Source organism: Corapipo altera, unplaced genomic scaffold, assembly GCF_003945725.1.
Source record: "Corapipo altera isolate COAL_440 unplaced genomic scaffold, ASM394572v1 132822, whole genome shotgun sequence".
NCBI classification, from domain to species: Eukaryota; Metazoa; Chordata; class Aves; order Passeriformes; family Pipridae; genus Corapipo; species Corapipo altera.
Window position 1 is genome coordinate 1 of NW_020885272.1, and position 12,084 is coordinate 12,084.

General features: G+C 68.3%; 1 protein-coding gene across 2 annotated transcripts; it reads right to left on the bottom strand.

Moving 5' to 3' along the window:
* Positions 1 to 985: 985 nt before the first annotated feature.
* LOC113940334 (cardiotrophin-like cytokine factor 1) lies at positions 986 to 9,060 on the bottom strand. Of its 2 annotated transcripts, none has more exons than XM_027631467.1 (3): positions 9,045 to 9,060; positions 2,416 to 2,582; positions 986 to 1,480 (listed from the first exon to the last, which is right to left on the bottom strand). In XM_027631467.1, the coding sequence occupies exons 1-3, from the start codon at positions 9,058 to 9,060 to the stop codon at positions 986 to 988; spliced, it is 678 nt and encodes a 225-aa protein (XP_027487268.1). The 2 variants fall into 2 exon arrangements, with proteins under 2 accessions (XP_027487268.1, XP_027487267.1); XM_027631466.1 differs by lacking the exon at positions 9,045 to 9,060 and adding an exon at positions 8,087 to 8,183.
* Between the last annotated feature and the right edge of the window lie 3,024 nt (positions 9,061 to 12,084).

The window sequence follows — 12,084 nt, forward strand, 5'->3', positions numbered from 1 at the left end:
GGGGCGGGGGTGCTGGAGAAAGGCCTTTTATTCGTTCATACAAGAATAGATCTTCTGCAATAAATACCCCAATAAATAAAACATCTCCAATAAATAAACACTCATAGACGCACCAGGACAGCGGCCCCGCCCCTGGATCCAGGCCACGCCCCCAGCTCTGCATTGATGGGCACTGGGGGGCGGGGCTTGGCTAAAATGGGGCGTGGCCTGTTGCGAGGAGGAGGCGGGGTTGGCTACACAGACTAGTGGGCGTGGCTTATTGCCATCCAGGGGTGGAGCCTATTGCTCCGGGGGCGGGGCTTGCTGCTGGATGGGGCGGGGCTTATTCCTATGCTCGGAGGGGCTTGGTCCTTTTGGAGGTGGGCGGGGCTTGTGCCCACGTGGATCTCTTGGGGTGGAGGGATGGGGCACCCCGGAGGGGTGGGGACACCCTGGGGGGGCACTTGGGGGTCAGGGGACCCGTCCCTTAAGGCACAATGTGGTGACAGAGGGGCTGTGAGGTGGCTCTTTGGGATCAGGAGACCCATCTCTCAAGGCACACTGGTGGTGGAGAGGGGACATGGCATGGCTGTGGTGGCACTTGGGGGAAGGAGCCCTGCCCCTTTAAGACGCAGTATGATGAGGGAGGGGCTGTGGGGTGGCTTCGGTGACACTTTGGGATCAGGAGCCCTGCCCTTAAGACACAGTGTGGTGACAGAGCGGATGTGGGGTGGGTTTGGTGGCACTTCGGTATCAAAAGCCCCGTTTCTCAAGGCACACTGGTGGCGGAAAGGGAACATGGGGTGGCTTTGGTGGCACTTGGGGTCAGGAGACTCACCCCTTACAGCACATTGTGGTGACAGAGGGGCTGCGGGGTGGCTTTGGTGGCACTTTGGGGTCAGGAGCCCCGCTGCTCAAGGCACGCTGGTGGCGGAGAGGGCACCTGGGTGAGGGGCCCCAACCGTGTCCCACTGGTGTGAGGCGGGCGGGGGCACGGGCAGGGCGCTCAGAACCCCCTGGCCTCCAGCCGCAGGGTGACCACGGCGGGCGGCACCTTCTTCTTGAGGCGGTTGAAGTCCTTGGCCGAGCGCCAGAGCCAGGTCTGCAGCTCCTTGAGCAGCCAGAAGTCGTCCATCTTCTTCAGGAAGTCGTTGGGGGCCGGGGGGGCCCCGGGGGGCCCGGCGGGGGGCCCGGCGGGGCCGGCGGGCAGCGGGTACCCCAGGGAGGACATGACGCCGCCGATGCTGAGCACCAGCCCCTGGAGGCTGGCGCAGAAGTGGGCGAGGCGGTGGCGCAGCTCGGCCGTGCCCACCTGCCCGTCCAGCACGCGCAGGTAGCACAGCAGGCGGCTGTAGGCGCGGTAGTTGGCGGCCAGGCGGGCGTTGTCCGTCAGCCCCCTCCACAGGTCCAGGTCCACCGTGGCGCTGGGCACCCGCTCGGCGCGCGCCAGGCGCGGGGGGTTGAAGTCGGGCTCATTGAAGGGGGGCCCCAGGTAGTTCAGCTGGAAGGGAACGGGGGGGGGGGGGTGTCGGGCATTGGGGGTGGTGTGGCGCTGGGGTTGTCCCCCTTGTCCTGTTTCCATGCACTCCTGCCTGCCATGTCCCAAGTCCCCGTGATCACCGTGTCCCAGACGTCCACACCCCGCGGGTGCACGCTCCCAGCATGGCCCAGGTCTCTGTGTCCCCCCCATCCCGGGTTTCACTGTCCCCCAGGCAGACACGCCCACTGTGCCCCTTTCCCTTCCATGGCCTTGGTCTCCACGTTCACCCTGTCCCCAGCCTCCACGTCCCCCAGGTCCCCATGATCACCGAGTTCCAGGTCTCCCTGTCCCCCAGTGGGACGTGCCCACCCCACACTCCCAGTCTCCATGTCCACTTTTTCCCAGGCCTCCGTGTCCCCCTGCACACCATGTCCCTCTCTCCATGTTTCCATGAGCCCCAGGCTGACACGCCCAGCATGTCCCAAGTCTCCCTGTCCCCCTCTTTGCAAGTCTCTGTGTCCCCCTGCACACCATGTCCCCAGTCTCCTCGTCCCTCTGCCCATGTCCCACGTCCCCCAGGTGGACGTGCCCATGTCCCCACTCTCCACGTTCCCCTCTTCATCACACCCCCCTCCATCCCACCATATCCCCGAGGGGGACATTCCCACCATGTCCCAGGCAGTGACGCTGTCACCGCTTGGCACCCAACGTACCGGCACCACCAAGGGCACGTCAGGGCAGAGACGGGGAACCTCCGCGTGAGTCGGCAATGCCGGCGGGGAGGGAGAGGCCGATGCCCACACCCACGATGGAATCACGGGCCAGGGGAGGGGGCCCGGGAGCCGCCCTGCGCCCGGAGGGTGATGAGGCATTTCCGTGCCCTCCAGCACGGGAGCGGCTCGGCACAGGGTGGATATCCCGGGGCGGGGGTGGGGGGATAAACATCGGGGACTCACGTAGGTGCCGGCGAGGGTGCGGAGCTGGTGCTCCAGGTAGCGGGTCAGGTCGTAGGTCTGCTGGATGGACTGGCCGGCGCCCAGCTCCTCGGAGCAGTTCAGTGCCGGCAGCGCCGGCAGGTTGCAGAGCGCGGCGCACAGGAAGGTGAAGATCCCCCAAGAGTCACCTGCGGGGGACACGCGGCACCTCAGGGGGGGTGACAGGGACAGCCCGGCTCTGGGTGGGCGGCACTGTGCCCGCGGGGTATCCCGGTGTTACCCCTCTGAGAGTGGGGAAACTGAGGCGTCAGCACGGGGAGGGGGGGGCACCCCCACCTCAGCACCCCCTCCTGGAGCAGCAGAGACCCCCCCCTCCTTCACTGCAGTGACCCCCCAGCTCCCCTCCGAGCGCTCCCGCCCGTGGCTGCACCAACAATCCTTTATATGGTCTGGAGCAGCACGGCCTCGGCATTCCCGCAGGGACACACGCCTGGGATATATTTGGGCACCGCCAACGCCGGAGCGGGCTGGGCACCCAGCGGGGATCCCCGCAGAGGGGCCACCGGGAATGCAGGGGGGTGGGACACGGCCCTGGCTCGCGGGGTGACCTTTGCCAAAGCCACCGGAAAGAGCCGGCGGGGTGTCCGTCATCGGCCTGACGTCAGGGAGGCCCGGGAGCCGCGGCCTCGCGCGCCGGCGGCTCCGCAAAGGTCACGGCCCGCGGCCAGCGCGCTCCGGCCAGCTGGCACCCCGGCCGGAGCCAGCCTTCCCGGCAGCTCCTCCCGGGAAAGTCCGGCCGCTGGCACGGCTCGGCACCGCAGGGCTCCTGGCGTGGGCAGCCCCGTGTGCCCCCGCACGTCACCGTTCCCCGTCACCGGCCACCGGTGACGCACGAGGGTCCTCGGGGACACCCCGGCTCTGGCCACAGCGGCCCCATGGTGGTGGGTATCCCTGTGCCCGCCAAGCCACGTGGCGTGGGATGTGACTGCCCCGGGGGTGAGCAGGACGGTGATCACACCTGGGAGACACCCCGTGGGTGTGCGACACGCTGTCACACCCGGGAGGCACCGCGCAGGGGTCAATAGGTGTGCACGGCTGTGGGACACCCTATGGGCGTGCTGGGTACCACACAGGTGTGTGACACGCGTGGGATGCACCTGCAGGGGTGTCCGTGCACAGGTGTGTGCCCACGCATGTGCTGCACGCGCGTGACACGCCAGGTACGTGTGCAACGTGCTGTGCATACGGGACACATCCTGCGAGGGGGTGGTGACGCTCCGTGTGCGTGTGACACGCCGTGTGCGTGGCACACACAACACACTGTGAGAGTGACGGGCTGTGCACACTCGACACCTTCTAAGAGTGCAACAACACTCGGTGCACACACCGCCCCACGGGTGTGACACGCCGTGCACACGCGACACGCCGTGTGTGTGACACACCGTGCACACGCCGCCCCACGGTTGTGACACGCCGTGCACACGCGACACGCCGAGCGTGTGACGCCCCGTGCCCACGTGTGACAGTGTGTGTCCCCGTGACACCCCGTGCCCGTGCGTGGCAGCCGCCCGCCCTCGCCCGCCGCGACTCGCCCGGTGCCCCACGGAGGGCACGTGCTGCTGCTTGCCCGCGTTCCCGTGCATCCCGGTGCATCCCGGTGCATCCCGGTGCATCCCGGTGTGTCCCGGCGCATGGAGTGTGCGGCCGGCCCCGCGTGCGTGCGAGCGTGGGCCGGGGCCGGGGGGGCCGCGGGGGGGCCGCGGTGACTCACACCACACCCCTCCTTCCCGGTGTTTGCTTTGGCCGGACCCTCACCCGCCGCCGGCTCCGGTTTCCAGGCGGGATTTACACCCGCCCCGGCCCGGCCAGCGCCAAACCAAACACAGCCGGGGAGCGGGAGGAAGGGGGGGGGAGTGGCAGGGACACGGGATGGGGATGGAGACACGGCAGCTCCCGGGCAGGTGGCCGGGACACGAGGATGAGGGAGAAAGGGAGTGGAGGTGGGTGACTGGAAGATGGGAATGGTGGGGTGCACAGCAGTGGCCATGGCACAGCATGGGTGGCTCTGGGTGCTGGTGACCGTGACACAGCAGAGACAGTGGCCATGGCACAGCAGTGACAGGGCCCACAGCACAGCAGTGACAAGGCCCACAACACAGCAGTGACAGTGGCACAGTGGTAGCAGTGACCATGACACAGCAGTGACAGTACCCACAACACAGCAGTGACAGTGACCATGGCACAACAGTGACAAGGCCCACGACACAGCAGTGACAGTGCCCATGGCACAGCAGTGACAGTGACCATGACACAGTAGTGACAGTGACCATGGCACAGCAGTGACAGTGCCCACGACACAGCAGTGACAGTGCCCATGGCACAGCAGTGACAGTGACCATGGCACAGCAGTGACAGTGCCCACAGCACAGCGGTGACAGTGGTACAGTGGTAGCCGTGACCACGGCACAGCAGTGACAGTGCCCATGACACAGCAGTGACAGTACCTATGACACAGCAGTGACAGTGCCCACGACACAGCAGTGACAGTGGCCCAGCCATGGCAGGTGCCCCCGCTGTCCCTTGCCCACCCCATTCCCAGTCTGGCACCCAGCACCCACCAGCACAGACAGTGAAGGAGGGAGGCTCCAGCCGGCACAGCTGGATCCCGGTGACGTCGGAGAGGAAGAGCCCGAGGGTTTCAAAACCGGCCCTGGAGCGCGGCCAGGATGCTTCCAGCCCACGTAAGCAGCTCATGGCGTGGCTGCCCGGGGTCACCCACCCGGCCCCGGGGACACCCGGGGAGCCGGGGTGACAGGGGGCCATGGGAGCGGGGATCCCCCAGCTACAAGAGCAGCAGCCCTGGACACCCACACCGGACACGCCAGCGGTGCCACAGGCACCCCTCGCACACGTGGCAGCGGGGACGTGGCTCGGCTGCCCTTGGGGTGACACCACCGGGCCCCCTGCCCTGCCACCCCCCCGGCGGCGCGGGCGGCGGCGCTGGCCAGACCTCCCGGCGAGCGGCCGAGGCAGGAATTCGGCCACGGGGCCGGTGAGCTGTTCCCTGGGCATGCTGTGGGCAGAGCCGCCGAGGGCTGAGTGACCACAAGCCACCCGGAGCCGCTTTCCCGAAACCCTCGTGGTGGGGGCGGCAGCCGGGAAGGGGGGACCCCCTGGCCCCGGAGCCCCCCGGCAGCGGACGGAGCCGAGCCGGCCCCTGCTGCCGCAGCGGGAGCTGCCGTATCTGATGGGCCGGAGGCCAGCGGCGAGCAGAGCCCCATCCCACCCCACAGCCCCATTCCTGGGGCCAGAACGGGAGGTCTTGTGGTGGCCAGGAATGACTGTGGCGCTGAGGACAAAGCAGCCCTGTCCCCGCTGTCCCAGTCACGTCCTGGCCACCAACTGGCACCACTTAACCCTCCACGGGGCGTTTCCCAGCCCGGCGTGGCTGCCAGCTCCAAGGGTCTTGGAGTGGGTGACACTCGAGAGCACAAGGACAGACGCTTCTGTGTTCCCACACTGCCTGCTGGTGTTTAACCCCGCCACGGCCGGGCAGGTGACACCGGGGCACAGCAGCAGCAGCCCCTTGGAGCCGACGGGGACACAGGGATGCTCACATTCCACACCCGAAGATCACGAACGCGGCGCTGCCTGAGCTCCAAGGGGAAGGACACGCGTGTCCTTGCCGCCCGGCAGCAGCCACAGCCACCGCAGAGGTGTCCCCATCCCACCCGTCCCACCCCGTGGCAAAGCCGCCGTGCCGGGGGCGGGCTGGGGCGCGGGGGGCGCGTGGCCCCGCGTCCCCCCCGTGCCTGCACTCGCGGCGCTGAGTGTTTACATCCTGTCTCCTCCGTGTGTTTATAAATGCGGCCGCGCACGGGAGACTCCAGCGAGGCCGTAATTAGCTGGGCCTGGATTTCCCATCCGGCTCCGGCTCTGGCTCCAGCCAGCAGCACGATGGAAACACCCCCACCGGTGAGGGGGGCGCAGGCCCCTAATCCCAACCAGACCCCAGCGTCCCGCACGCCCGCCCAGCGCCCACGAGCCACGCGAGGCATCCCGATCCCTTCCTGCCACAGGTCACGGAGCCACACAGGCCACCAGCCCCCCTGGCACCGCCCTGGGGGGTTCACCAGCACAGAGCCAGGGTGGCAGCTCTCCAACAGCACAAGGGACCCCCAGTGACAGCGCTGGGTGACACACCCTGGCACTCCCAGACCCGCTGCCACCGCTGGCATCTCCCACCGCGGTGCCACGAGGTCAGCGTGGGACTGGCGGTGCCCTGATGGTCCCACGTCCCCGCAGCACCCTGAGGAATCCCAGGACAACCTCCGTCACCCACGGGACACGTGCCACCCGTGGCCGCAGCACTGCTGGGCCGCCTGCTTCCCGGATATCCCATCTGCACCGGGGCGAGCGCATCCCCGCATTCCTGCCGGGATGCTGGCGCGGGACAGCGGGCACGGTGGCACGGGAACACGGGCGGCTGCCGCGGCGGGGGGCAGGCTGGGGGGGGGGGGGGGGGAAATGATTTATGGGGCTCGGTGCCACTTAGCAGGGCACATAAATCTCCCCCCGGCGCGGCCCTGTAAGCAGAGCCCTCTGCGTTTCCCTGCGGAGCCCGCGCCTAATGCAGCCCAGATGTGCCGCCGTCACCGTGCCCTCGCGCCGCCTGCTAAATAGGCACGGGGACACCGCGGGTGCCAGGCGTCCCCGAGCCCCGCCGGGAACGAGGGGCGGGCAGCCCGAGGATGGGGATGCCCAAAAACGGGGAGCGGGGCCGGGGGTGGCCGGCGGCGGCCGAGCTCCAGCCCCCGCGGCTCCCGCGGCCGCGCCGGGCTCGGCGTCCCCGTCCCCGGGCTCGGCCACGTCCAGCGGCCTCAGCGACAGCAGGGGAGGGGGAGAGGAAGGGGCGAGGGAGGCCGATGGAGCCGCTGGGGATCCCGGCCTCGCTTTTCCGGTTCCCCGGCGCTCGCCCCGCTTCGCCCGTCCTGCGTCACCGCCGGAGCCCGGCCCGGCGCCGGCCTCGTGCTGCCCCGGCCCCGCTCCCGCCGCCCCGGACCCCGGGGAAGCCTCGCGGCGCCCACGCCGTGGCCTTTTAAGGGTGTTTTCCAGCGTTTTCCCCGGCGAGGAACCCCCCCCGGTCCCGGTGTGCCCCGGGGAAGGCCGGACCCCCGGTGGACCCCCGGTGGCCGCTCGGGCCGGGGGAACAAAGCCGTCCCGGGGCCGCGGGGACAGCCCCCTCCCCGGCACCCCAAAATCCCGCTGCTGTGTCCCGGAGGAATCTCGCCTGCTCTAGCGACGGCGTTCGGAGTCAAGCCCCGAAATCCAGCCCCGGGCAGGAAAGCTAACTCTTCCTGCCCCCCTAAATCCCATCGACTTTCCTTTTCCTCCCCTCTGTCAGTCCCGGGGTTTAATTCTCCGTGCTCAGCGGCGGTTCCCTCCCTGGTAATCACAAACATGCATGGAAAAGAGGGAACGAGAGAAAGGGGGGGAAAAAAAAAACCACCAAAAAACCAAAAAAACAACAACCCGACCTAGAGAGGGGAAAGTCTTAAATCAATCCCAAAGCCAGACAGACGTTTTAATCACATCAAATTAAAATCAGCAGTCGGTTTGGAAAGGGAAAAAAACTCCCGGCAGATGCAAGCAGGGGAGTTGGGGCACCCCCCGCCCCACACCCAGCGCTTACCTGAGAGATCCCCGGTAACATTTAGCATAGTCGGGGTGCAGGGGGATTTCGGGGGGGCTCGGCTCTTGCTCGGCACCCCGAGCCCACCCGCTCGCCTCAGCCCTGGCTCGTTGCTTCGCTCGCTCTCGGGGTTGGGTGGTGGTTTTTTTGTTGGTTTTCTTTTTCTTTTTTTTTTTTTTCTTTTGGGGTTGGTTTCTGGGTTTCTTTTTTTTTTTTTTTTTTCCCTCGGTCTCTATTTGTTTTGGTTTGGGCTCGCTCGGGTGTTAGGTGGGAAAAAAAAAAAACAAACCAAAACCAAAAACCAAAAAGCCGGGGCGGGTTGGGTGGCTTTTTGGGGTGTGGAGGGTTCGCACCACGCTCCGGCTGCTTCGCTCGCCGCCGTTCCCCCCTTCCACCTCCCTTGATTTGCTCTTTTGATTGGGGTCCAGGAATGCAGGAATAAAAAAAAAAAAAAAAAAAAGGGAAAAAAAAAAAAAAAACACAACACCACAAAAAAACCCGGAGCTCGCATCCACCCTCTCCAAGCTGCTGCCTCCTTCTTTCCTCTTTTTTTTTTTTTTTTTTTTTTTTTTCCCCCAATTCAAGTGTTAAGCAGAACCAGGTTGCTTTCAAGAATGTATTTGATGCAATTGTACACAAGAGCAGGCTCCATTCATTCCCTCCCTCTCCCCCCCCCTCCCGCCCCGGCTTTATCCCCCCTTTCCCCATCCCCATCCCGGGGGTCCCGGCACCGGGCAGAGCTGGGGAGGCTGGAGCTGAGCCCCGGAGCTGCGGAAGGCGGAGGGGAGGGAAGGGAAGAGGGGGGTCCCCGGGGGTGCTGCCGGCCGGGTGGGAAGGGGGGGACCCCCGCTTTCTCCCTCCCCGCGCCCCCCGCTCCTGGCTCCCGCACGGCTTTTGTTAGTGGCGGGGCCGGTGCGGGGCCGGTGCCGCTGTGCGGGGTGGGGGGGGTGTCTCCTACCTGCTCTCAGCTCCATGCGGGACGGGCGCGGGGCCGGCGCGGTGGGTGCGTGCTCGGGGGTCCTCGGGCGGGCAGGCAGCGGTCCCGCACACCGGCCCGGGACCGCGGCTCCCATTTGCCGCTCCGAGCCCTCTCGCCTCTCCTCCTCCCCGCGCACAGAGCCGAGAGCCCGGTCCCGGGGGGGCACGGACGGAACGGGAGGGAGGGGGGGTCCGGGGAGGGGGGGGCCGGGGGGGGGGGGGGGGGGTCCCGGGCTCTCCACTGGCACGGTCAGCCCCCTCCCCTCCGGCGGAGAGAGAGGGTCCGGGGAGGCGCGGACCCCCGCCCGGGCTCGGGGTCCCGCAGCGCGGGGGGGCGCTGCCCCGCCGGGACGGCGGCAGGTGAGCGGCGGGGCGGGGGGAGCGCGGCGGGGTCCCGGCGGCACCACCGGAGCCCCTCGGAGCGGCGGCGGCTCAGCCCCGGGGGGACCCTCCGTCCCGGGGAGGGGTCTCGCTCCTCTCGGCGCCCCCCGTCCCGCACGGCCACGCGGGGACGGGGAGGGACCCCCCCCTCCCCACACCAGCCCCATCCCTCCGGGTGCCAGAGCCGCTTCCTTCCCAATTATCCTCCCCCGTTAGGACGAACCCCGTCCCGGCGCCCGCGGGGCCCTCGGCAATTACCGCGGCGTCCCCACAGCCCACGCGGGGTGGGTGGATGGGGTGGGTGTGGGGGGCGCGGGGAGACCCCCAGGGCCGAGGGAGCCGCTGCTGGAGGGGAGGGGGGCGGCCCTCCGGCCAGAGCCCCTCGTCCCTTCCCCTCGTGCCCCACAGCCACGAGTGGGTGCTGCCGCGGGGGCTCTCTCGACGGGGAGGGGAACGTCCTGGCTCCCCCCAAAAAAAGCTTTGTTTAAAACAAAGGCGCTGGGAGCGCCGGGAAGGGCCGGGAGGTAACAGGCGGATTCGCTTCCACTCCAGACCCCGGCCCTGGCCGGGTCCAAGCCCTCCCCGCAGGATCGCATCCTCCCGGCTTCCTCCGGGACACGGGGTGCCCTGCTCGGAGCGCACCCTTTCCCCAAATCCGCCGGAGCCCCGGCAGCGTGTTTGAGGGGTCTGCCCGGCATGGGGCCGGCCCTTCCCGCCGCCCCAGCCGCGGGACAGGGTATCTGGTTTCCCCCCCGAGCCAACGGCTCCCGCCAGCAGCGCTGGAGCAGTTGGGAAAAGCCGCCAGTCCGTCCCCGGGGGTGTCCTGCCTGCAGAGGCAGCGGGGCTGCCCCTCACCGCCCTCTCCCCCTCCCCGAAATCCAGCGCTGCGCTTGCGCCTTGGGGGAGTTTTTCAGCCACCTCGGCTCACGCTGGGCCAACACCTGAGAGAGGAGAGGAGGAGGAGGGTGACGCAGCCGGGCAGAGGCGGCTCCTGCCTTCCCAAGGCCCTCTCCCTGTGCCAGCCAGCGGTGCTGAGACAGAGCCCCTTCGCTGGGACAAAGTGGGCATAGGTCAAACCACTGGGAAGCCTCATCCAGCCTCATCAGCCTCATCCTCCTCTCCCACCTCCTCCTCCTCGCCCAGTGCCCAGTGCCCGCAGCGGCTCTGCGTGGGTGAGGCCGTGCCCGCCCTGCCCTCGAGGGCCACGTCACGGGGCAGCTGAGCTCACCTCCGTGCCCCGGTCCCCTCGTGGCCAGCCCAGCCTCCCACTGCTGACCTTTGCAGCCGGCAGCCCGGAGGAGGGAGGCACAGCGGGGCCAGACCCAGAAATGCCGGGTTTAGCCCCAAACCGCCGGCAAGGCGCGGGCTGGGAGGCACAGGCGGTGCCCGGCTCCTCGGGGACATCCCTGGGGCGCAGCCAGGGCCACGGAGCAGCCGTGTCCCGGCTTGGCGTGTCCCCTCCTGCCGGGCTGGCAGCAGGAGCCCAGCTGTGGCCGTCTGTCTCCCTGGGCAAGGGCGCCGTGCCATGTGCCGGGAAGAGAGCCGGAGGAGCGGGAAGGAGGCTGGGAGACATCCCCGAGCCCACCGGGGTGCAAGGGAACAGCCCATCGCCGCCCCGGGCGAGCTCCCCGACGCTGGCGGGAGTCCTGGGTGGGCACAGCTCAGCCTGGTGGTGCCCGAGCCCCCCGAGGGGCTGCCAGGCTCCTGTTGCCACATGGAGCCCGTTCCCTGGTCGGCGCTGGAGGGAGGAGGGAGGGGTGACCTGGCTCCGGCCCCCGCTGAGGTGTGTGTGTCACGACCACAGCCAGCTGCGTCCTCTCCGCAGCCCCATAAAGCGCCGGGCCCCGAGGCCAGAGCCCCTCCTGGGGACGCCGCTCCAGAGGAGCCCGGCAGCTCTGCCAGAGCTGGAGCGGACGCTCGCACACAATCCCGTCCTCCTCCTCCTCCTCCTCCTCCTCCTGGGAGGAAGGGAGGCAGCCAGGGCTCACCCCAGGGGCGGAGGAGCCAGATCCGGCTGGACCCCGAGCCCAGGCCAAGGCAGGCCTGGGAGTCCCCGGAGTGCTGACCCCAGCTCAGCCCCCCACACGTGGCTTGGCCCTCGGAGCCCCCCCGAAGGTCAGGGGGTTGTGTACCTGGAGGGGACGCGCTGCCGAGGGTCCCAAATTCCGGATACGAGGCACTGGGAGAGAGACACACCTGGGAGGGGAGAAAGGAGGAGGAGGAGGAGAGGCCGTGAGCGTGTCCTGGAGGCCGGCAGCCACGGGAAAGGGGCTCTGCACCCCTTGCCCTGCCTCCCCCCCATCAGGTGCCAGCAGTGGGGCCCCTCCGAGCCACTGAGCCCAGGAGGAGGGACTTGGGAAGCGGCTGCTCTGGCGGCGGGCGGGAGCCAGCTGGAGGACCCTGCTGTGAGCACGACTCGAGTTCCTCACAGACACATCCCCTGGGCTCCCTCGAGGCCACGAGCCCAGAGTCCGGCACTCCGGGCTGGCTGCGAGCACGGGAGGCTGTGGGAGCCTGTGCCACATCCTGGGAAGTGCTCATGGCCAGCCTGGAGCAAGCTGGGCTAGTGGGAGGTGTCCGGGCCCGTGGCAGGGAGGTGGGACTGGGGGGGCTTTAAGGTCCCTTCCGGTGCAAACCAT

Bases quoted from the DNA above. Each gene is read 5' to 3' on its own strand.
- LOC113940334 (XM_027631466.1), bottom strand. From the start codon at position 8,114: ATGCTAAATGTTACCGGGGATCTCTCAG. The intron at 2,583-8,086 runs GTAAGCGCTGGG...TGTCCCCCGCAG, and splicing joins TGTTACCGGGGATCTCTCAG to GTGACTCTTGGGGGATCTTC. The intron at 1,481-2,415 runs GTGAGTCCCCGA...GTTCCCTTCCAG, and splicing joins GCACCCTCGCCGGCACCTAC to CTGAACTACCTGGGGCCCCC.